Source organism: Microcaecilia unicolor, chromosome 4, assembly GCF_901765095.1.
Source record: "Microcaecilia unicolor chromosome 4, aMicUni1.1, whole genome shotgun sequence".
Lineage (NCBI taxonomy): Eukaryota > Metazoa > Chordata > Amphibia > Gymnophiona > Siphonopidae > Microcaecilia > Microcaecilia unicolor.
This window is the reverse complement of record NC_044034.1, coordinates 265,025,306-265,049,990: the sequence shown is the minus strand read 5'-3', so window position 1 is coordinate 265,049,990 and position 24,685 is coordinate 265,025,306. Positions and strand designations below refer to the sequence as shown.

At 45.7% G+C, this 24,685-nt stretch overlaps 1 protein-coding gene across 1 annotated transcript in view; it reads right to left on the bottom strand.

Annotated features, from left to right (window-relative positions):
* RASA3 (RAS p21 protein activator 3) overlaps nucleotides 1-24,685 on the bottom strand; it is a 615,753-nt gene that overhangs the window by 4,620 nt on the left and 586,448 nt on the right. The window contains exons 20-23 of the mRNA XM_030201492.1: nucleotides 22,219-22,301; nucleotides 14,672-14,880; nucleotides 1,898-2,001; nucleotides 725-908 (exon numbers count right to left, since the gene is read on the bottom strand). Coding sequence (XP_030057352.1) covers nucleotides 725-908; nucleotides 1,898-2,001; nucleotides 14,672-14,880; nucleotides 22,219-22,301 — 580 coding nt within the window. The remainder of the gene's footprint in view (nucleotides 1-724; nucleotides 909-1,897; nucleotides 2,002-14,671; nucleotides 14,881-22,218; nucleotides 22,302-24,685) is intronic.

Sequence of the window (24,685 nt, the reverse complement as noted above, 5' to 3'; positions counted from 1 at the left end):
AATTTAAAACTTGTTTCCCTTTGCTCTATATCAAAAACTTTAGTTAAAATACTAACACTCTCACACACTTAGCATTCAACTCATACATTTCTCCTTCCTCACAGAGAAAAGACATGATCAAAATTATAACTAGAAAGATGAACAGGAAGAGCAGCAAACATTCTAAACAGAAAAATGACTTTGAGATACAGATAAAAATACTGAAAAACATAGGGTGGGGTTCTGGATTCATTTGCTGTGACTAAAGAAATGAAAATTATCAGGTAAGACATAATTTTCCTTCTTTATGGGATGTAGCAAAGCAGTCCTTACAAAAGGCAAGAATCAGAAACACCCATGGAGAGAACCAACGATCCAAAGGACACATAAGTGTTTCCTTACTGGGACAGACTGAAGGTCCATCAAGCCCAGTATCCTGTCAAACCTCTTCAGTGGGTCTCCCCCATTCCTCCCTTGCTGGCAAACCTGGCGTAGAGTTTGCAGCAGAAGCAGCGCCGCTGTTTGGCCTGCTACCCGGTGATCATTAGGGAGGAGTGCAGAAGACCCTCATTTGCATGCATCTGCATGCAATTAGTGATAAGAGCTGGTGAGCACGTTGTTTCACACACTGGCCAGATATAATCACTGGGCAGAAGCAAACGTGGGCACTAGTGGGGTGCTATTGACCTCTAGCACCTGCGTTTGCTTTTGATCACCTGCTCCCAGGAGTCTCACAAGTACTTACTGACTTCCATACTTTGTCTTCTTAAACTTGTCCCGCCTATACTGGGCATGTTCCTGTTCTAAAGTTCGAACAGCTGCTAGGATTTGCCTTAGTGTCTTATAGGTCTCCTGTGGGTCATCGATGAGGAAAGTTGAATACTCTTCCTGTTCCGGTCCATCGTAAACTGATTTGCTCCCGCACGCCTCTGAGGACAAAGAGAGAAGACTGTTTTAGAGGGCAGGATGGGAAACATATTTGTCCTCTGATAACAAGGTGTGAACAGAACAGTTCTGCTCACTCCTTATAAACCTCTTTTATTTTATTTTTATTTATTTTATTTATGGCATTTATGATGTAGAGACAGCAGATTAAATTTAATAGACTTAGCTGTGTGCTGGTAATAAAATATTTGCAAACGGGATGGCTTAGTTTTAATTGACAATACAATTACGCTTCATGGACAAGTTAGAAACTATGGTTTAGAATCACCAGTGAGCTTTGTACTCTCACCCCCGGATTCCATATATTGTGCCAAAATTGCCGTGCTCAACTTTGTGTTCGCATCAGAAATGCATGTGCACATAAACTGACTAATGAGCTCGGAAACATCAATAATTAGGTACTATCAACCAATTGTTAATTGGCAGTCTTAAAAATTTGCATGTGCATCTTGCTGCACCCTATTCTATAAGGTATGACACTTAACTTCAATCACACATATCTGAAAAGAGGGCATGCCCAGGGGCATGTGAGGGCATTCCAAAAAGTTGCATGCGGATTTACAGAATTTGCAGAAAGCACGCTTAAGTTGGGAGCCAGCAGTTACACCTGCTTTTAGCAGATGTAAGTATGGCTCCCAAAGGTTAGTCACCGGATAGGTGTCAAACACTATTCTAATGTGAACCCGCTAAGGACAGAGAAAGTACCTGCATATAATATATGTAAACTGCTTTGGTCGTACCACAGAAAGGCAGTATATCAAATCCCTTACCAAAGACAAATCTATCTTCTTCCACAAAGTCAGTTATGAAAACCGAGGGAAGGTTTTTTTTTTATATACGTTAATGCAAAAAAAGGGAATATTTTCAACAATTCCTTGATGCCATTTAAATCACAAACATCTTCTCCTATATATAAGGATACTTTTTCTTACTCAAGTTCAACTGGAATCCACACCTTCCCCTTTACACGTACCTTGCATTTTCTCTAGCTTAATTATATATGTGTTATACAGAGAGTAGATCCGTTCTGTTTCTCTGTCTCCGTCTATCACTAGCTGTATGTTTGCTGGAAGGCCTCTATGGAAACAGGCAGAAGGTACAATGTTTGGAACAAAGTTAAAATAAATAAAAACAAATGTCTCTTTGAAACTAACATACTAATACTATTCAAGCAGATAAATACTACAAATGAAATATGTTAAAATATATCAGCTCATACTAGGCAGGAAAGAATTCTTTTCTCTGAATACATACTAATGTACAAGGTTGATATTCTTTATAATTGTCACAAAACACCTAGCACCCGCCTGGGGTTAACCCTGCGGCCACCTGCAGCTGTGCACGTCCTTTACACTGCATCCTCTTCCCACCGACTGGATCCTGCTTGCCTCTGAGCGAGTCTCCCACTCTCAAGTTCTTCCCCGGTTATTTCTAGGATACTAGGGCCACACTCCAGGGATCCCCCAGTTTCTAGAAAGCACTCAGAAATCCAGAAACACAAACCAGGATTCTTAGTCCACAACAGCAGAACTAATAAACTTTAGGTTTATTATCATGAAAAAGTTGAACAGTAAATGTTTGGAAAAAAAAAAAAACAACAACAGAAAAGTAAAGCAAGCAACAACAACAGATAATCAAAACAAGGAATAACATTAAAACTAACACTTGTTACTACCTGGGTAGCACCTGGGGAGTTCAGGAACTTAACTGTTCACAAGCCTTGAAAACTTTATCTCAGGACAGAGGGAACTTAACTGTTCACAAGCCTTGAACAGGATCTCAGAACAGAGATGTTTCTCCTCTGTTCCCCAACACTGAGATTAAAGAAAAATCTAGTACCTCCTGGCTAGATTTGAAGTCCAGAGCCATTAAGAGCCCAAGGGCATCAACTTTGAAAGTGTCTGGCCAATGGTACTGCAGATTGCCTTTCCGTAAGCTTAAACTGGAAAAGAGAAAGTCTTTTTCTGCAACAGCTTCAAAACTCAAAACAAGCACCATCTGCTGGCCAATTAGGAGAAATACACTTCTTGAAATAATACAGTTTTCAGGCTTAGAGAAATCCACTGTTTCATCACAATAATTAAGGGGGTAATTTTAAAATGCTACAGCACGTAAAACAGAGGTTTATGTGCAGAAATGGCTTCATTTAAAACTACCCAAATTATGGGCTTTTTCACTAAATTGCAGTAGGGGTTTGAACTGATCACACTTTAGTAAAAGAGCTAAGTACAGACTGCATGGTAAATGCAGGGGGTTTGCCCAGCATCTGCCTTGTATTTCGCACATGGGGCAGGAACATACACCCTCATTCTATAACTTGGCAGCCAAATTAATATGCCAATTGCATGCTTACATTTACAGAATAGTACCATTCATGCGGGTGGATGAACATTTATGTGGGTGCTAGTTGAGCACTAAGTGCTATGCTATATTTTACATGCACAACTCACACAATGTGTAAATACAAATGGGTGTTCACAGAGGAGGGTCAAACATTTAGATATCTGGAGGGGCATTTTCAAAAAAAGTCATAAGTCAAAATAAAAATCATCCTGCTCATAATGTCCCAAAAAACTAGCCACCTCACAACCAAAATCAAATGTCTAGATGTCCTCTTCAATTATGGCTGTAAGATGGACATTTTTGCATTGAAAACATCCAAAATGAATAGCCATTTTCCAAAGTGAAATGACCAACTTTTGAGCAACAAAAAACCAGGGACACAAATGTCAGTCTGGTATCATTTTCAAAAATATGGCCACATAGATGTCCCTGAAGAACAGAGGAGTAGCATAGTGCTTAGTTCAGTGGAGTGTACACCATGTGACACAGCTTCAAACCCCACTATAGGTCCTTTTTTTTTTTTTTTGTAAATGTGATCCCTCCAGGACCTGACAAATACCTATTATACCTGAATGTACACCACTTCAATAGCCTTTAAGCTTGCAGGTGTCTTATATAGCAAAGATACTTTTACCTCTAGCTGGTGTTCTCCAAGGATGTCATTCGACAGAGCCCTGGTGAGGATGCTGAATTGTTAGCACTAAAGAAATTTCTAGCAGTGTCCCGCCATGCATGTATTGGGTACCTTCCCACCCAACGCTTGAGCGCAGGTCCCTCAGTCAGGTGAAAAGCATAAAGATTACAACCAAAAACAACTTCTACCGGAGGTGGGAGGGTATGTGAGAATAAGTGGCCTGCTGTCCTCAGAGAACACCAGCTATAGGTAAGTATCTTTGCTTTCTCCGAGGACAAGCAGGCCGCGTTACTCTCACATGAGGGAATCCTAGCTACCCAGGCTCACCGAAAACAAGAAAACTAGGATAATGGAGTCTCATGAATCTGAAACTATATACATACTAGCTGTGTAGGTGCAGCCTGGAACAGAATAAAACAGGGCCTAGGAGGGTGAAGTTGGATTCTAGACACCAAATAAATTCTGTAGAACTGCCTGTCCAAACCGACTGTTGCGTTGAGTGTACTGATCCAAACACTAGTGGGATGTGAATGTGTGGACTGAAGACCACATTGCAGCCTTGCAAATCTCCTCCTTGGAGGCTGATCTTCAGTGGGCTACCGATGCAGCCATGGCTCTGACATTATGAGCCATGACATGTCCCTCAAGAGTCAGCCCAGCCTGGGCATAAGCAAAGGAGTCTGCAATCCAATTTAAAAGTGTGCGTTTGCCGATGGCCACCCCTAACCAGTTGGGGTCAAAAGAAATGAAAAGCTAGGTGGACTGTTTATGGGCTTTGGTCCGCTCTAGATAGAAGGCTAAGGCTGGCTTGCAGTCTAAAGTATGAAGTACACTTTCGCCAGGATGGGCATGAGGTCTGGGGAAAAATGTTGGAAGAACAACTGACTGGTTAAGATGGAACTCCAACATGACCTTAGGAAGGAACTTGGGGTTTGTATGGAGGACTACTCTATTGTGATGAAATTGTGAGCTACTAGGGACTGGATCTCACTGATTCAGGGAGCTGTAGTGACCGCCACCAGAAATACAACTTTCCAGGTCAAAAACTTCAGATGGCAGGTATGTAGAGGCTCAAAAGGAGCTCTCATCAGCTGGGTGCGGACTATGTTGAGATCCCATGACACAACTGGAGGTTTGGTACGGGACTTTATCAACAACAAACCTCTCATGAAGTGAACAACTAAAGGTTGTACAGAGATGGACTTGCCTCCTACACGCTGATGATAAGCATCAAGTGCACTAAGATGAACCCTTATAGAGTTGGTTTTCAAACAAGACTCAGAGAGGTGCAGGAGGTACTCAAGCAGTTTTTGTGTAGGACATGAGAAGGGATCTAAGGCCTTGCCCTCACACCAGACGGCAAACCTTCTCCATTTGAAAGTTAACACCTCTTAGTGCAGTATTTCCTGGAAGCCCACAAGACACTCTCAGCCAATCCGAGGGATTCAAGTTCTACACCCTCAAAATCCAAGCCATGAGAGCCAGAGATTGGAGGATGGGATGCAGAAGGGACCCCTCATTCTGCGTGATGAGGGTCTGAAAACAGTCTCTCCATGGATCTTCTGAAGACAACTCCAGAAAAAAAAAGGAACCATATCTGTCACAGCCAATGGGGAGCGATCAGTATCATGGTGCCTTAGTCTTGCCTGAGTTTCAGTAAGGTCTTCCTATCAGAGGTATAGTGAATGATACATAGCTGTAGCAGGTGTTCTCCGAGGACAGCAGGCTGATTGTTCTCACGACTGGGGGTGACGTCCGCGGCAGCCCCCACCAACCGGAAAAAAGCTTCGCGGGACGGTCGGCACGCAGGGCACGCCCACCGCGCATGCGCGGCCGTCTTCCCGCCCGTGCGCGACCGCTCCCGCCAGTTGAATGACTAGCAAAAGAGGAAACACACAACTCCAAAGGGGAGGAGGGAGGGTAGGTGAGAACAATCAGCCTGCTGTCCTTGGAGAACACCTGCTACAGGTATGTATCATTCACTTTCTCCGAGGACAAGCAGGCTGCTTGTTCTCACGACTGGGGTATCCCTAGCTCTCAGGCTCACTCAAAACAAGAACCCAGGTCAATTGAACCTCGCAACGGCGAGGGTACAACAGAAATTGACCTACGAAGAACAACTAACTGAGAGTGCAGCCTGACCAGAATAAATTCGGGTCCTGGAGGGTGGAGTTGGATTTACACCCCAAACAGATTCTGCAGCACCGACTGCCCGAACCGACTGTCGCGTCGGGTATCCTGCTGGAGGCAGTAATGAGATGTGAATGTGTGGACAGATGACCACGTCGCAGCCTTGCAGATCTCTTCAATAGTGGCTGACTTCAAGTGGGCCACCGACGCTGCCATGGCTCTGACTCTATGAGCCGTGACATGACCCTCAAGAGTCAGCCCAGCCTGGGCGTAAGTGAAGGAAATGCAATCTGCTAGCCAATTGGAGATGGTGCGTTTCCCGACAGCGACCCCTAGCCTGTTAGGGTCGAAAGAAATAAACAATTGGGCGGACTGTCTGTTGGGCTGTGTCCGCTCCAAGTAGAAGGCCAATGCTCTCTTGCAGTCCAATGTGTGCAACTGACGTTCAGCAGGGCGGGTATGCGGCCTGGGAAAGAATGTTGGCAAGACAATTGACTGGTTAAGATGGAACTCTGACACCACCTTCGGCAGGAACTTTGGGTGGGTACGGAGCACTACTCTGTTGTGATGAAATTTGGTATATGGAGCATGAGCTACTAGAGCTTGAAGCTCACTGACCCTACGAGCGGAAGTAACTGCCACCAAGAAAATGACCTTCCAGGTCAAGTACTTCAGATGGCAGGTATTCAGTGGCTCAAAAGGAGGTCTCATCAGCTGGGTGAGGACGACGTTGAGATCCCATGACACAGTAGGAGGCTTGATAGGGGGCTTTGACAAAAGCAAGCCTCTCATGAATCAAACGACTAAAGGCTCTCCAGAGATGGCTTTACCTTCCACACGATAATGGTAAGCACTAATCGCACTAAGGTGATTCCTTACTGAGTTGGTCTTGAGGCCAGACTCTGATAAGTGCAGAAGGTATTCAAGCAGGTTCTGTGCAGGGCAAGAACGAGGTTCTAGGGCCTTGCTCTCACACCACACGACAAACCTCCTCCACTTGAAAAAGTAACTCTTTTTAGTGGAATCCTTCCTAGAGGCAAGCAAGACACGGGAGACACCCTCAGACAGACCCAACGCAGTGAAGTCTACGCCCTCAACATCCAGGCCGTGAGAGCCAGGGACTGAAGGTTGGGGTGCAGCAACGCTCCGTCGTTCTGCGAGATGAGAGTCGGAAAACACTCCAATCTCCACGGTTCCCCGGAGGACAACTCCAGAAGAAGAGGGAACCATATCTGACGGGGCCAAAAGGGCGCTATCAGAATCATGGTGCCGCGGTCTTGCTTGAGCTTCAGTAAGGTCTTCCCCACCAAAGGTATGGGAGGATTAGCATACAGGAGGCCGGTCCCCCAATGGAGGAGAAAAGCGTCCGACGCTAGCCTGCCGTGTGCCTGAAGTCTGGAACAGAACAGAGGCAGCTTGTGGTTGGTCTGAGAGGCGAAAAGGTCCACCGAGGGGGTGCCCCACTCTCGGAAGATCTTGCGTACCACTCTGGCGTGGAGCGACCACTCGTGCGGTTGCATGACTCTGCTCAGTCTGTCTGCCAGACTGTTGTTTACGCCTGCCAGGTACGTGGCTTGGAGGAGCATGCCGAACCGACACGCCCAACGCCACATCCCGACGGCCTCCTGACACAGGGGGCGAGATCCGGTGCCCCCCTGCTTGTTGACGTAATACATTGCAACCTGATTGTCTGTCCGAATTTGGATAATTTGGCAGGACAGCCGATCTCTGAAAGCCTTCAGTGCGTTCCAGATCGCTCGGAGCTCCAGGAGGTTGATCTGCAGATCCTTTTCCTGGAGGGACCACAGACCCTGGGTGTGAAGCCCATCGACATGAGCTCCCCACCCCAGGCGAGATGCATCCGTCGTCAACACTTTCGTGGGCTGTGGAATTTGAAATGGATGTCCCAGTGTCAAATTGGTCCGGATGGTCCACCAGAGCAGTGAAGTGCGGCAACTGGTGGAGAGGCGGATGACATCTTCTAGATTCCCGGTGGCTTGGAACCACTGGGAAGCTAGGGTCCATTGAGCAGATCTCATGTGAAGACGAGCCATGGGAGTCACATGAACTGTGGAGGCCATATGACCCAGAAGTCTCAACATCTGCCGAGCTGTGATCTGCTGAGACGCTCTGGTCTGCGAAGCCAGGGCCAGGAGATTGGTGGCCCTCGCTTCGGGAAGGTAGGCCTGAGCCGTATGGGTATTCAGCAGAGCTCCTATGAATTCCAGAGACTGGGTTGGCTGGAGATGGGACTTTGGGTAATTTATCACAAACCCCAGCAGCTCCAGAAGCTGAATAGTGCACTGCATGGACCGGAGGGCTCCTGCCTCCGAGGTGTTCTTGACCAGCCAATCGTCGAGATATGGGAACACGTGCACTCCCAGCTTGCGTAGGTAGGCCGCTACCACCACGAGGCACTTGGTAAACACTCGTGGGGCAGAGGCGAGCCCAAAGGGCAGCACACAATACTGAAAGTGCCGTGCGCCCAGGCGGAATCTGAGATACTGTCTGTGAGCTGGCAGTATCGGTATGTGAGTATATGCGTCCTTTAAATCCAGGGAACATAGCCAATCGTTTTTCTGAATCATTGGCAGAAGGGTGCCCAAGGAAAGCATCCTGAACTTTTCTTTGACCAGGAATTTGTTCAGGCCTCTCAGGTCTAGGATGGGACGCATCCCCCCTGTTTTCTTTTCCACAAGGAAGTACCTGGAATAGAATCCCTGCCCTTCCTGCCCGGGTGGTACGGGCTCGACCGCATTGGCGCTGAGAAGGGCGGAGAGTTCCTCTGCAAGTACCTGCTTGTGATGGGAGCTGAAAGACTGAGCTCCCGGAGGACAATTTGGAGGCAGGGAGGCCAAATTCAGGGCGTATCCGCACCGCACTATTTGGAGAACCCACTGGTCGGAGGTTATGAGAGGCCACCTTTGGTGAAAAAATTTTAACCTCCCTCCGACCGGCAGATCGTCCGGTACGGACACTTGTAGGGCGGCTATGTTCCCGTGGATCCAGTCAAAAGCCCGTCCCCGGCTTTTGCTGTGGAGGCGCGGGGGGCTGCTTAGGCGCACGCTGTTGACAAGAACGAGCGCGCTGGGGCTGTCCCTGTGCCTGGCGAGGCCTTCGGGCCGGCTGGTTGTACCTACGCTTCGCAAAAGAATAGGGTGCAGCCTGCCGGGCCCGGGAAAAACGTCCACCTGCGGAGGTGGATGCTGAAGGCGCCCGGTGGGAGAGCTTGTCGAGAGCAGTTTCCCGCTGATGCAGTTGGTCCACCATCTGCTCGACCTTCTCACCGAAAATGTTATCCCCCCGGCAAGGGACGTCGGCCAGTCTCTGCTGGGTGCGGTTGTCCAGGTTAGAGGCACGCAGCCATGAGAGCCTGCGCATCACTATACCTTGGGCCGCAGCACGAGATGCCACGTCACAGGTGTCATAGATACCCCTGGACAGGAACTTTCTGCACGCCTTCAGCTGCCTGACCACCTCCTGATAAGGCCTGGACTGCTCCGGCGGGAGCTTCTCGACCAGGTCCGCCAGTTGCTGCACATAGGTCCGCATGTGAATGCTCATATAGAGCAGGTATGATTGGATGCGGGTCACGAGCATGGAGGATTGGTAGGCCTTCCTCCCAAACGAGTCCAGAGTGCGAGACTCCCGCCCCGGTGGCGCCGAGGCGGTATCCCTCGAACTCCGTGCCCTCTTGAGAGCAGAATCCACGACCGCTGAGTCATGGGGCAATTGTGGCCGCATTAGCTCTGGGTCGGAGTGGATCCTGTACTGGGACTCTGCTTTCTTGGGAATGGTGGGGTTAGTTAATGGTCGCACCCAGTTCCGAAGCAGCGTCTCCTTAAGGACATTGTGCAGCGGCACCGTGGAGGACTCTCTAGGTGGTGATGGATAGTCGAGGACCTCGAGCATCTCGGCCCTCGGCTCTTCCACAGAGACCACGGGGAAGGGAATGCTAATAGACATATCCCGCACAAAGGAGGCAAAGGAGAGGCTCTCAGGAGGTGAGAGTTTCCTCTCCGGTGAAGGCGTGGGGTCCGAGGGAAGGCCCATAGACTCCTCTGAGGAGAAATATCTAGGGTCCTCCTCTTCCCCCCACGAGTCCTCATCCTCGGTGTCGGACATAAGCTCATGTAGCTGAGTCCTGAACCGGGCCCGGCTCGACGTCGAGGCACCAAGGTCTCGGTGTCGTCGAGCGGTGGACTCCCGCGCCGGCGGGGACGGAGCTCCCTCCATCGACGTCGACGGGGACTCCACCTGCGTGGCGGTCGAGACCGGCACCGCAAGCGGCGGCGGTGTCGACGGCCCCGGCGCCAGAGCTCGCCGGCGCCACAGTCATCGGCGCTGAGGGTGCAAGCACCCCCGGCGCCGGCACAGCCTGGCGCATCAGCCCTTCCAGGATCCCCGGAAGGATGGCTCTGAGGCACTCGTCCAGGCCCGCTGCCGGGAAAGGCGGTGGGGCCGGTAGGGGTGTCGGCGCCAGAAGCTGCTGGGGGCCAGGAGACGGCACCGAGGTGCCGGAACCCCGACGCGTCGGTACCTCCACAACCGACGGAGACCTCTCCTCTCGACGATGACGCTTCGGCGTCGCCTCCTCTCCGATATCCGGATGCACCGATGGTGACCGGTGACGACGCTTCTTATCTTTCTTACGATGCCCGTCACCGGCGCCGGAAGGCATGGAGGAGGAGGAGGTCGATCCCCCTCGGTCTCGAGGTACCGGGTCAGACAGGGTTCGGTCCCGTGGCCCACGAGTTGAGGGAGTGACCGGGGCCGACTGCCCACGCGGCCTCTCACCCCCACTCTCACCGGAGGACCGGCGGGCCGACGGGACCTGTTCTCCTGGGGTCGCTGCCATCGGTGCCGATGTCTCGGGCATCGATACCGGTACCGAAGGGCCGGGCGTCGATACCGATGCCTTCGAGGTCGACGTCGAGGGGCCGGCGCAAGTTCCAAAAAGACGGTCCCGCAGAACTTGCCTCGCAACCTGAGTCCGTTTCCGGAGACCGAGCCACAGAGAACACGACTTGATATTGTGCTCCGGCCCGAGGCACTGGAGGCACCAAGCGTGGGTGTCGGTCTGCGAGATCGGCCGGCCGCAGCGACCACACTTTTTAAATCCACTCGGGACCTTCGAGGACATCGACGGAAAAATCGCGTCGGCGAAGTCAAAGTCGTCAATGGTGGCTGAGATCACACCACGAAAAGGAAAACGACCGTGCGGCCACTAGGCCGCAACGCAGCGTCCCCGCTGGAAGCGAGGGAAAAAAGGGAGCGCGTGCTCCACACGCGCAGGGTTTCTTTTTTTTTTTTTTTTTTAAAAAGAAACCGGACGGTACTAAACCGAAATAAACAAAGAAAAGCACGATCGGCGTAAACGCGATCGAAAATCCGGCGGCTGAATCAGAGAGAGCGGCGGGCACGACTCTCTCCAGACGCGGAAAAAAAGGAACTGGCGGGAGCGGTCGCGCACGGGCGGGAAGACGGCCGCGCATGCGCGGTGGGCGTGCCCTGCGTGCCGACCGTCCCGCGAAGCTTTTTTCCGGTTGGTGGGGGCTGCCGCGGACGTCACCCCCAGTCGTGAGAACAAGCAGCCTGCTTGTCCTCGGAGAAAGGAGGATACGCATACAGAAATCCTCTTCCCCAATGTAGGAGAAAGGCATCTGATGCTAGTCTGCCAGGTGAACCAAGCATGGAGCAGAACTGAGGAACCTTGTTGTTGAGTGGCAAAAAGATCCACTGAGGAAATGCCCCGCTATTGGAAGATCTTCCGGGCTATGCCATGTTTAGAGATCATTCGTGCAATTACAATACCCTACTGAGTCTGTCCGCCAGACAGTTGTCCTTGCCGGGAAGGTATACAGCATAGAGACTCATCCCATGAAAGAGAGCCCATTGACACATATCTCCCACTTCCTGACACAAGGGGTAGGATCCCACACCCCAAACAGACCTTGACACCCCCCCCCCCCCACCAGGATTCATTTGGGGGTTACCTGGCAGTCTAGTGACATGGGATGGAAGCAGTCCCTCTTATATGGAAGAGTGAATCTTAGTGCTAGTACCATGAGACTACTGGTAGGGGTCATCAGTGCCATTCTGAAAACCGGAGCGTGTTGGGGAGTGAAGAGGGACCACTCCTGTCCCATGCCAGTAAGACTACAAGGGAACCTCTGGGTGAGTCCTAGGAAGGGTTCTAATGTTAGAGTGGATAGGCATGTTGGGGGTAGAGATTGTGGTGGTGGGGATACTAATTCCAGAGATCAGATGGGGGGTTAGTGGTGGGGAGGGGGGAATTGGGAGTTGGCTAACCCACCACCATGGCTTTATCTAATTTTTGACATTTGAGGAGGAATTATGTGTTGTCGCACTATCAGCAGTCATAACACCAATGGCTCATGACCAGATCCTACCTGTATTAAGCAGTTAATGTGAGCTTTTACCTGACTAGCTGATTTTACCACACGGTAGCCATTAGTGCAGTCCATGTAAATAGCTACTGTATGGTAAAATCCACACTAGCTGCTTAATGCAGCTTAGTAAAAGGGCCCCTATATATGGACAAAACTCTGTGTGTAATGTCATTTCACAAACACTTTTATCTGAAATGAGCAGAAGCAGTCCCACAGGCAGCGTCTGGATTTATACATATACTTCTGGACAGCCAGAACTATGTGCATACATTTTCTCAAAGTTTGTGCACACTGAACAGTGGGTGTAAAATGAGTCCATTTAGTTTGATGTGGAAATTTTCAAAGCAGTCATGTAGCTAGATCTTGAATTTTAGGAGGGGCCTTAGCCCAAAGGGGGAGGCACAAAATTTATCCCTGCCCCTCGAGACCCACAAATACCTGAGCTAGCAGAGATCCCCAAGCCTTGCCAGCAGAAGGAGTTCTCTATTGGTGGCCTGGCAGTCAGCTGCGCTTTCCATGGGCTGCCGTCACGCAGGCCCACCCCCTCACGTATATGAAGGGCGGATGGCCATTCCCACACATGCTCAGTTTAGCAAAAACTAAGTATGCGTGTGTGTGTTGGGGGGGGGGGGGGGGGGGTCGAGAAGTGGCAACCAACATAAAAAAAAAAAAGACGACTGCCACACCACTGTTAGAGGGCTGCTTCTGCTGATGGACTTTGGGGAACCCTGCCAGCCTGTGCTGCAATTTTGTTTTAATAAGAAAACATGGGCATACTTTCCTTTTGAAAAACAACTGGTGTAACTTATGCATTTACTTGTGGAAGAAATTAAAGGTCCTGTTAAAGAATTAAACTCTTCTGAGATCATTTTAGAAGGTTTGGACAAGAACCTTATATTTGTAAACAGCAATCATTGAGAGCCGCCATTTACACATGAAAAAGATGCAGTATGGATTGGTTTGAAGGGTGCATGTTGTGGACATGTGTATGATGGGCTAGAAAAGCATACACTTACTTCAAATTTTACAGTAGTAATAAAGGTATACTTTGAAAAATATGGACAGGCATTTATACCTGCTCAGAAACAGACATGTATGTTGGCTAACTGCTCATTTGGATCTGGGGTTTGCACCAGTGATTGAAGGGGCCATTGTGCTTACCTCTCTGGTGTTTAAACCCCCTTAAAAATTCCCTAAAAGAGTTATATTGCTCATCTTCTTAGCTGGCTATTTTGTAAAATCTGGAACTTATATGTGTGAGTGCTGACATGTGTGGGTTGCCAAATCAGCACCTACACATGTAAATATCAGCACTCATACAAGCAAAACCCTGAGTGATGACTAAAATGACCTTTCCTGCTGGACTTGCTAGCATTTCCACATGCATTCCCAAATTTAGCAGATCCTTTTTTTTTAATACATGGGAAAGTATGAAAGCCCTAACTTGGATATCCCTTTTCCCACCTAGATGTCCTACGTAAAAAAAAAAAACCCAAATCAGGTTTATAGTGTTTCAAAAACCTGTATAACTCAATTAGAGAGATGGTACCAGGGGCACAGCCACTGGTGGACCTGGGCCCATCTACTTTTGGCTCAGGCCTTCCCAGCAGCTGTGCACACCATCAGTGTAGCTGGCAGGGATCCCCAAGTCCCAACAGCTGATGACATCTTTAGACCTGAGGAGTGGGAGGAGGATGGATCAGGGGTGAGGGCAATGAATGTGAGTACTGGGGGGAGGAGTTGGTGGTTCCTTATGTTAGTGCCGTGGCCATGCTACGAGGGTAATTTTTTAACAGAGCACCTATAAAAATATCAAAATATGCCATTTTATAAATGCAACAGATGTGCATATGTGTACATCTGCTCTGAGGCAGGTGTGTGAGTGTGCACTTCATACAAATACTTATGTACTACATAAAATATATACACACCTCACAGCTCAACCTCAGCTCTGCCCAAACGCTGCCTCCAATAATGAATAAAAGTCATGCTAATGTCAACACATAATTATACACTGCATACACCAGCAAGATTTTTATAATAGCCACCTCCACATCTTAAACATGGTTTACACATTGAGAATGTTTTACAAAATAACCTACATGAGATGACGCAAATTAGTTGAGAAAAAGGCAAGTCGACATTTTGAAGACTCTAATTAATTGTTACTCCAAACTTGCAGTCACGAGAGAGTAAAAACTTAAATCGATAACATTTTGTCCCTTACCCAGTGCAAGGAGTGCAGCCGGGAGCATTCTCTGAGCTAACTTTGCAGCACAGCCAGTGCCCAGTAAGGAATGCAGATGGATGGTAGACAGTGAGACGTTTCTTGTTGCACTGGCTGACCTTGGTGAGGATATCGATCCAGTCCTTGGCCTCTACACAGTTGTTAGCCTGTATGTACAGAGCTCGCTCTGGCTGAATTACCTGAAACATCTATAATGAATAAAAACAGCTAGTTTTAAACAAAAAATCAGAGATTATGTTAGCCAATGCATGAGGTCTGTTTTGAAAATTCAGAAAGATTCACTTAAAAAGAGTAACTGACCAATCAACAGGCCCAGATTTAGTCAAAGGTAACTGCCTCCAGTGCCAAATTTTGATATGCTTTGCTACAGTTAAAATATTTTGATCTCTGCTTTGTCCTGTAGAAATAATTATTCTTCAGTAAGTACCTTCAGTGCTGGTCTGTCCAGTATTTTTGTGCTAAAAGCAGAGGAACAGCTAGCGGGAATGCTCACTTCCCAAATGGCCTTTGAATGAAGTAACGCTTATGTGGATTGACCCTTCAGCCTTGTACCGGCACCTATTTTACAAAAGGCCTGCTCTCCCTGATATCAAAACCTGGCTAGGCTTCTGGCTGAAAGACCTTATAACGCCCCACCCCTCATATTAATTTCCAAGGCGACAGGAAGCCTTTGCCTGAGGAAGGGGCGGACACTGCAGGGCCTGTCACCTTGCAAGTGCTAAAAGGCCCAGTGCTAAAGTTACTTACTGAAGAAGAGTTGCTGCTGAGAAGTTATCTTAAGCACAGTGGGGGAATGATGGAAGAAGAGACGATCCAGGAAGAGACAATCAGGAAGGGATGGGAACTAGTTCCCAGCCTCCCCCCCTCAACTATTTCCTCTGTGTGTTGGTATCTGATATCCAGCCTACCAACCAATCGTGGTGCAGTGTCTTCACTAATATAAGCACAGATGATAATTTCTACAGGTTTTAACATGACTAAACCCATGTTTACCTGAATGAAAAAAGCTTTTTGAACAGTGATCCCTCTGCTACAAGTGCAGGTAGTGGTAGATGTTTGGGGCTGTGGCATAGTGTGGTGTTCTCACTGAAGGTGTTACCTACCTTGGGTCAGAAGCTCAGGAGCTGTGAGGACAGCACGAGGTTTGTTTGCGATTTTTATTCAGCCTAATATTCAAATACATTTATCCAATACAATTTTGTATGTGACTTATACATGTAGAACTGATTTTTACATGCCTAATTAAATTGTCTGGGGGTATATACGCACAGAAGTATGTGCTCGTATCGCACAGACACCTATCTTTGTGAGATATATCTGTAGGTGTTCCTGGAGGTGGAGAATAGGTGGAGTTGGCCATGATCAGTACTCATGCGTGTATGTTATAAAATTGTAGTTCTAGTTTGGCTACAGTGGTAATATGATTGTGAGAAGCATACAATCATGCTTAGTCTGTATACGGCTAGTGATACTTTCATTAGCATACAAAGGATCTGTCTTCTGAAATCCTGCATTAACGCAGAGGTGATGTCCATGCGCCTCAAAGACAATTTTGAACTGAAATGTACAAAATTATTAACAGCCCACAATAGTAATAGCAATGATAAAAATTTACAAGAGATGTAAAGTGGTGCAATGGGATATTCAAGTGGCCAATGTACAACACCTGTTCCTGAAGAAAAAAGCCTTCAACTAAGCCAAGAATTTCAACCATTGTAAGAGGTTGTTGCCATACTTAGCATACCGGAATAAGCAACTGCTTTTCAAATTACATTCCATTCAAGGGCAAGAAGAATGCACAGAACAGAGACCATGAATACCAATAAAAGATATGATCTGAGACTAACTAGGGACTCTGCAGAAACAGCACAATCTGGTTCTGCAGTCAGTTCACAGAGAAAGTTGCAAAAAAGATTTGGTGCTGAAGAGAACAGCTCAAGGTTTAGAAGACAGATGCAGTTTTAAGGGCATTGCCAGGTAGTTTTCCATAATTCGTCTGCATCAAATGCTTCCGTGATGCAGTGAAACATGGCACATTTAGCAGACATAAAGCTCTGGGGTCAAGCCTGGTCTAGTGGCAGGACAGCAATGCAACAATTTGCTGAGCTAACAGTAGCACTTACTGAAATTTTATTTTCTGGACCAGAACAGAGGTGTCATTTGAAGTTGCAGGAAAAAAAAATTCAAAGGAATCCAGGATCTGTATTTCTTTTACTACACTGGAGCAAAATGAGCAGCAGGCCTCTTACCTTACCTGATCCTGACTACGAACAAGCAGGACTTCAAGACAAGAAAGGAACTGATAAAAGAACCTTGTACTTGATGCTCACTTTATTTCTGTTGACATCACTTGTTTACTCCTACCCTTTAATGTCTCTATTTTCTAACTCACTTTCTCTGTTTTTAATTTCAGAACCAAGTGCTGACAAAACTTTCCTGTAATATTATCAGAAACTGTAAAACCCACCATTCTGCTGCAGATTCTGGTGGCAGAAGGATGTCAGCATGTTAGCAGCTGAAGAGCCACAACAGGCTCCAAATCTCCAAATATAAAAATAAATGGTTTATGGAAGCCCTAATTATGATCTACCAAGCAAAACTGCAACCACATTTGAAAACCTGCTGCACAAATTGAGATAATAAGATGACCCCCATTAAAAGATGACACTCATATTTGGACTTGCCTCATATAAAAACCCTTACTTGCTGCTCATTCACATAATTGAGCACAGTAGAAGTCTACTTTTTCTTCCTCCACCCAAGTCTCCTGTACAGCACTCTTCAGCCCAGGTGAGGATCTCATATGATAGTCCTTGGACCTGGTGTGCTCAGCAACACTGGTGCTTTCTCTCAACACTCTTCAGCTCCAGTGGGGAATGGGCTCTGCTAGGGTATCTGAGAAGTCTTCAATGGGAAGGTGGGGGGATGATGGTGTTTAGACCATGATTATAGGTTTTATAAAAGGCATAATGTGAAAAAAGCCTTTATCTTATAAACAGGCCAATAGAGTATGTATTTTTTTTAACAAATTACAAAACAAATCTGCACAACAGAATGTCATTATTAATATAATTGAATACAAGTTATTTTATTATATAAGAAAATATAACCTTAGATTTTGTGAAATAGCACACATGAAAATTGTTCACAGTTAAACAGATCACATTTCAGCTAACATGTTTTCCCAGTGGAAAACACTTTCTAACCAGTAAAAGATGATTGATTTCTGAAGACATTAGGATTGATCAGGCACACAAGTGGGTGATATCCAGTGACACATTTGCAGAACAGCTCTCTCAGAGCGCAGAACTGGTGTAAGGTTCTGAGCATGCATGGTCCTTCTGAACACAGTGGTCTCGGCAGACCCTCAGTTAGCTCCATTGCTCAGGGAGGAATGCAATTCTTGGGGAGATGAAAGGGATTATACATCAGGTCAATACTGCTGTATATGGAGAACATTTGTTAAATGTGAGAAACAATGCTTTTCTTGTGGACAAACAGGACTGGGTCAGGCACATGAGTAGGTGACTGCCAAGCTCAGAGCTGCTCAATTTAGGTTTAGCTTGCCCACTGCCCAGGGGCCACCAAGTCATAAAGAAAGATGGGAGAGTTGCCATTTTTACAAAGACAGGTTGGCCAGCACCACTCAGCCGAATGCACTGTCTCTGACCGTAGACTGGTCCAAATAGTAGTGTGAATTGAAGGCATGAACTAAAGACCAAGCAGTTGTTCTGCATGTGCTATCTAGAGAAGCAGAGAGACATTTTAACTGCCATGGCTCCAGTCTGTCAGAGTTTGACTTTACTGGCTAGAGGAAAACAAGTCTGTTTGTAAAAGAATTGGATGCAAGATTTGAGGCAATTTGCCAAAGTTCATTTGGTTATAACAATACCAAGTCTTCTGGTATTGAAAAAAATAGCTGTGCAAATTTTCTGATTGAATCGGTTCTTCACTTAACCCTCCATTGCCCTTGGTACAAAATAAGTACCTGAATATATGTAAACCGTTTTGAATGTAGTTGCAAAAATCTCAGAATGGCAGTATATCAAGTCCCATTTCCCTTTTAAGACAATAAGGACAACTCTGAGATCTCATGACACAGTCTTCTGAATATGTGGCTTGACATGAAAAAACCCATTCATGAATTGAGAAATAACTGGACATTGTAAAGCTGGAAGCCTATTGCTGTACTGAGATGTAACATAATGAAGGATGTTTGCATTCCCAGTTGATAGAGATTGTACAGGTAGTTGCAGTATGGTACTTGGAGGACACAAAATGGTGTCATGATCTTCAATTAAATACCAGATGGATAATCTGGTACATCTAGTTGAGGGTTTTCTTGTTGTGCTTTTAATATGGGTGCTATAGCCTTAGGTTGGAAACCAAATGCTACTTCATTTCCATATTATCCTGACTAGCGATTTGAGATTTAGATGTAGAAGGGAGTCTTTGTTCTGTATTATCAGTGATGCAAATATTTTGAAATCTCGATGAAGGAAAAACCAGTTCTGATGAGGTCAGTACAGTCCTAGAATCATTGTGCCACATCACTTTTGAAACGTGCAAGGTCTTTGCTATGAGAGGAATAAGAGAATAAATGCTGAGCAGTGCCAGTTCCCTTTATCCTTACCAGCTGATCTAGAAATGGGGGCACGGAACAAACAGAGGGGTAGGAGAGTGGAGGAGTGGCCTAGTGGTTAGGGTGGTGGACTTTGGTCCTGGGGAACTGAGTTCGATTCCCACTTCAGGCACAGGCAGCTCCTTGTGACTCTGGGCAAGTCACTTAACCCTCCATTGCCCCATGTAAGCCGCATTGAGCCTGCCATGAGTGGGAAAGCGTGGGGTACAAATGTAACAAAAAAAAAAAAAAGAAAATTCCACTGCTGCTGAAAATAGGTCTATTTTAGGAGTTCCTCAGGCCTAAAAAATGACCTGTGGGGTTCATGGTCCAAAGACCACTGATGTCATATAAAGTGCTTGAATTTGTATATGATTGGAATCACAAAGTCACGAAGTTGCTTTGCAGCGTAAGCAAATGGAATTCCATTCCTCCTTGTTCACTACCATAAAATATGGTTAATTCGATTATCCACTTGAATTACATTTAGTGATTCTGAAGATGACGTTGAACATTTGGAGACAGCAAAAGATTGTTTAGAGCTCTGGATGACCAATAGGGAACAGACCACCAACTTGTTACCAGTACCCTGAGTCAGCCAAAAGCTGAGGTGGGCTTACCAAATCAGTGTTGGAAGCAGCTGTTGTGAGGACAAGGTGGTATTCTAGTGATATATAAGGGAGCTTCTGAGCAGGTTGCATTTGGATATCCACCACTGCAGCACAAGCCTGATGTGAAACTGACCAATTTTAGTTGTAAGAGTTTGAGTATGTTGAGTCCATTGGAATTTAAGATCCCATTGTGACTCTCATTTTCAGGTGAGCACGCTATATGGCCTAATATCCACAAGTAAGCCCTGACAGTTACTGCCATAGAGTGGTGGATGTTGTGAACATGGAGAACTACGTTTTGTAATCAATTGTGTGACAGAAAAGCTTTCACTTGAATTTTGTCCAGAATAGTTCCTAGGAATGAAATGTTATTCATAATTTGTGTGTTGATTTCTCGAAGTTGATGATAAATCCCAGGCTCTGAAAGCAGGGCTGTGGAGTTGATAGAGCAAACCCCCTATTTGTCTACTGTCCAACTCCAACTCCTACTGCTACTAATATCAGGCTTTAAATTGTTTGTGTTAGATCTAAAGTAGAAGTAAATATATCTTTACACCCAGGACAAAATATGTTTAATATAAGTACAAAATTATAAATTTACCACATATTATAATGATTTATTATTTTGAAACTGGAGTCAGAGTCAGTACATTTTTACCAACTCTGACTCCATCCAAAATTGCTTCCGACTCAGACTTCACAACCCTGTACGAAAGAGATTGATTTATTGTCTAAGGGTCAAAGCTAGATTGTTTGAGAATGCTGTACAAACCAGCTGAGGTATGGAAACACTAGATATTCTGAGCTGAGAGAAATCAGACTTTCTGAATGGGTGTTCAAGCTCTGGATTTTTCTCCCACACTAAGAACAAAACCAGAATCTCAATTAAGTTGTTTTGTGTTCTTGTGGAAAATATCGTCTACACAAAGTACTCCTTACACCTTAAATATCTTAAACTTATTTCTTTATTATATTACGCATGCCTGTTTATTACCTCTAACCTCGAAACTCACATTCTCACGTCGCATTCACACACGACAATACAATGCTCTTTATCATATACTCATTTGATCCACCATTGGCTTTTACATACACGTTGTAACATAAAACAGCAGATAATCAGTTGTTTCAATTCCTTATGTCAAACCATTTCAAATCAGTGAGCAGAAGGCCTATCCTTGTTCTGATGATGTTACCCGTTTGTGTGCCTGACTCAGTTTTGCTTTGCAAAGGAAATTATAACTTATCTGAAAGGACTCATTCCCATGCACAACTTTAAATGATCTGCTCTTTGGGGAAATCACATACAAACCATGTATGCTGTCGAAGAGCACTATTTGCTGCTATCAGTATATAATAACTTTGTCCCCCCCCCCCCCACCACTGATCACATATGAATGTGATCTCAAACTTAACAATCCCCCAAATTCTATAAATGCTGCTCAAAATTGCATGTGCAAATTTGGGCATGTGCCCAATTTGTGTGCACAATTTCATCAAGTAACAAGTCAATTAGCACCAATAATTGGGCACCAACAGTTAATTACTGGAACTAATTGGCAACATTTATGTGAGCATTTTGCTAGGTGCTATTCTATAAAGATGCGCACATAAAATTTTCAGCATGCAACTAAAAAGGAGGCAGGCCATGAGCGGATCATGGGTGTTCACTAATGATGTGGGCAGTATTATAGAATGTGGTAGATCTGCGCCTAACCCAGTACTAAGTGCTACTCTATAAACAGCGTCCAACTTGGAGCGCCGTTTATAGAATAGCACTCAGAACTCATTTTTGTGTCCAAATTTGGGCGCCATTTACTCAATCTCATCCAATATGTTCAAACTGCAGCAACTCCAGTGATCCCAGGAGACACATTTCCACTTGGCAGATCTAAGTCTGTCTTAAGAATTGCAACTGCTACAGAGCAGCTGAGGCTTTGTACTCAGTTTGCATGAGATGCATTGCTTTCAACAGTCCCACAGTGTAGTATGAAAATGCTGCAACAAACTTTAATAAATGAAGCTTTATGTAATCAGCCATGGTCTAACTATATTGGCTAGAGAAGAACCAGTTTGTAAAAGAATTGGATGCACAATGTGGGCCAACTTGCCATAGTTCAACTGGCTATAATAATACCAAGTCTGCTGGGGTTGCAAAAGACAAATAGCTGTGTAGATTTTCTGATTGACTCTGTTCTTGTAATGCCTTGTTACAAAAGTGAAGGAAACAGATATGAATGAAATTCTAGATAAGAGCAAAATCTTTACAGGAAATAAGAGGTGACAGCACTCACATTTTTCATTTTGAAGGACTCTTCTTCTAATTTCTCCACTGCCAGAATATTTTCGATTGGAATACTGCACAGTGGGTGGTCACCTAAAAAAATGTTAACAGACAGAAGCCAGTAACCACTAAACATCTTACTACATACTATACCATTACTCAACACACAAATGTTACTTCTATGAATAAGTATGTACACTATAGCCTCTTCTCATGACCGCTAACATATTAACCCAAAATAGCTGCAGCAAATGTAAAATCTTGCACTTGTTAGAGCAGTCAAATTTTGCTGCAACAGTAGTATATGATCCCTGTCATGCACTAAATAACTCTTGCGCTGTATAAAACATGATTAATAATGATTGAAGGGAAATGCCAAACATTATAAGAGTTATTCTGAGAAGTCTCTAAGTTAGATTCTAAATTAAATGTAGAGGTAGAGCTGTGACCTCATAAATATCCATGTATTACCCTTCTTGTGGGGACTAGTATATACAGCAGCCCAACAAACAGAAGCAGAAGAGACCACCTCTCCAGTTCCAGATCCTAAGCCAGTCCAGGTGGAACCAGCTGACCAAGCATCACGAGGCGGTGCTCCAGTGCTTCCAGCAGAACCAGTTCCAGAGGTTACCGAGGCCATGAGTATGGACAGTCTAACTTATTTGACACACCTATTGATCAGACTGTTGACCCCGATTTGTCAGAGTCACCAGCAGAGACCTTTCCAGATATGGATACTGATATAGGACAGAGACATGCTTTTCAGAAAGCACAACACTGACCCTGACCTGGAAGCCCTGAGGCAGAGGGATGGTCATTCAACCAATGAGACTTATAAAGATCGTATCCTAAGGAAAGGGGGCTTGCTGTAATAGAGAGACTGATCCCATTGATCCTAACAGGCCCTGGACAGCAGGCAAACAGATTATAGTACCTAAAGAATACCGAGAACAGCTCCTACAGATTGCACATGACATTCCAATAGCAGGATATCAGGGGGTGACACGCACATGAACTAGATTGACACAGAACTTCTATTGGCCGGGAGTATCTCAAGCCGTAGCTGATTATTGTCGTACCTGTGATGAGTGCCAAAGAGTGGGTAAGACCCAAGATCACCCTCAAGCCCCCATGAAACTTTTTACCCATTATTAGTGAGTCTTTTTGAGAGGATAGCTATAGATACAGTGGGGCCTCTAGCTGTCCGTAGCCAGACAGGGAAAAGGTATATATTGACAGTGGTGGACTTTGCTTCCAGATATCCTGAAGCAGTAGCCTTATCCTCCATTGAAGCAGAGAAAATTGCCACTGCCCTGCTAGAAATATTTTCACAGGCAGGATATCCACGAGAGATACTGTCAGACCAAGGGACACAGTTTATGGCTGAGTTGATCCAAAATATGTGGACACATTGTGGAGTGAAATCTGTCCCTACCACCCCATAACCCTGAAACTAATGGGTTGGTGGAGAGATTTAATGGGACATTAAAACATATGTTAAAGACTTTTGTTGAGTCGGGAGACCAGGACTGGGAAAAGTACTTGCCCTACCTACTGTTTGTATACAGAGAAGTACCCCAGGAGTCTACCGGGTTCACCCCATTCAAACTACTTTATGGCCAGAGGGTAAGAGGGTCCCTTGACCTAATAAGAGAACATTGGGAGGGGAAAGTTGACACTTCTGACACCCCTGTAATTGAATATGTAGTTAATATGCAGCAGAAATTACAAGACCTTGTGGGCAGATAATTTGCAAGCAGCCCAGACTAAGCAAAAGACCTGGTATGATTGTAAATCCCAAAATAGAGAGTTTTATGAGGGCCAGCAGGTACTTGTTTTAGTCCCAGTACGTCAGAATAAACTTCAGGTCAACTGAGCGGGACAAGGTTATAAGGCGCTTAAATGATACAAACTATATTATATCTATGGACTCTCAAGACAGAAAGCAGCATTCCTTTCATGTAAAAATGTTAAAACCCTATGCGGATTGCACAGCAATGGCGTTAGCTGTGTGCAGTCCACCCGAAGAGTGTCAGGATAGTGAATCCATACCTGACCTCTTAGCAAGACCTTACCAGAGGGATCTACCCAACAAGTGGAAGTGAAAGAGCAGTTAACCCCTACTCAGAAACAGCAGCTAGAAACAGTATTGCAAAAGAATGCTGATGTGTTTTCTATAAAACCAGGAATTACTCATTTCATTAATCATCATGTAGACACTGGTGCCTACTGAATATCTGTGAGGTGGAGAAGCAAATGAAGTAGGAGACTGATGAGATACTAGCCCTAGGTGTTATAAAGAAATCTCTTGTAGTTCTTGTCCATAAGAAAGATGGAACAACCCACTTCTGTGTGGATTACAGCAGGCTTAATGAATGTACTGTATCTGATGCCTAGCTGATGCCCCAGATAGATGAGCTGCTAGATCATTTAGCTGGGGCCCAGTACCTGACCACAATGGACCTTAGTCAAGGTTA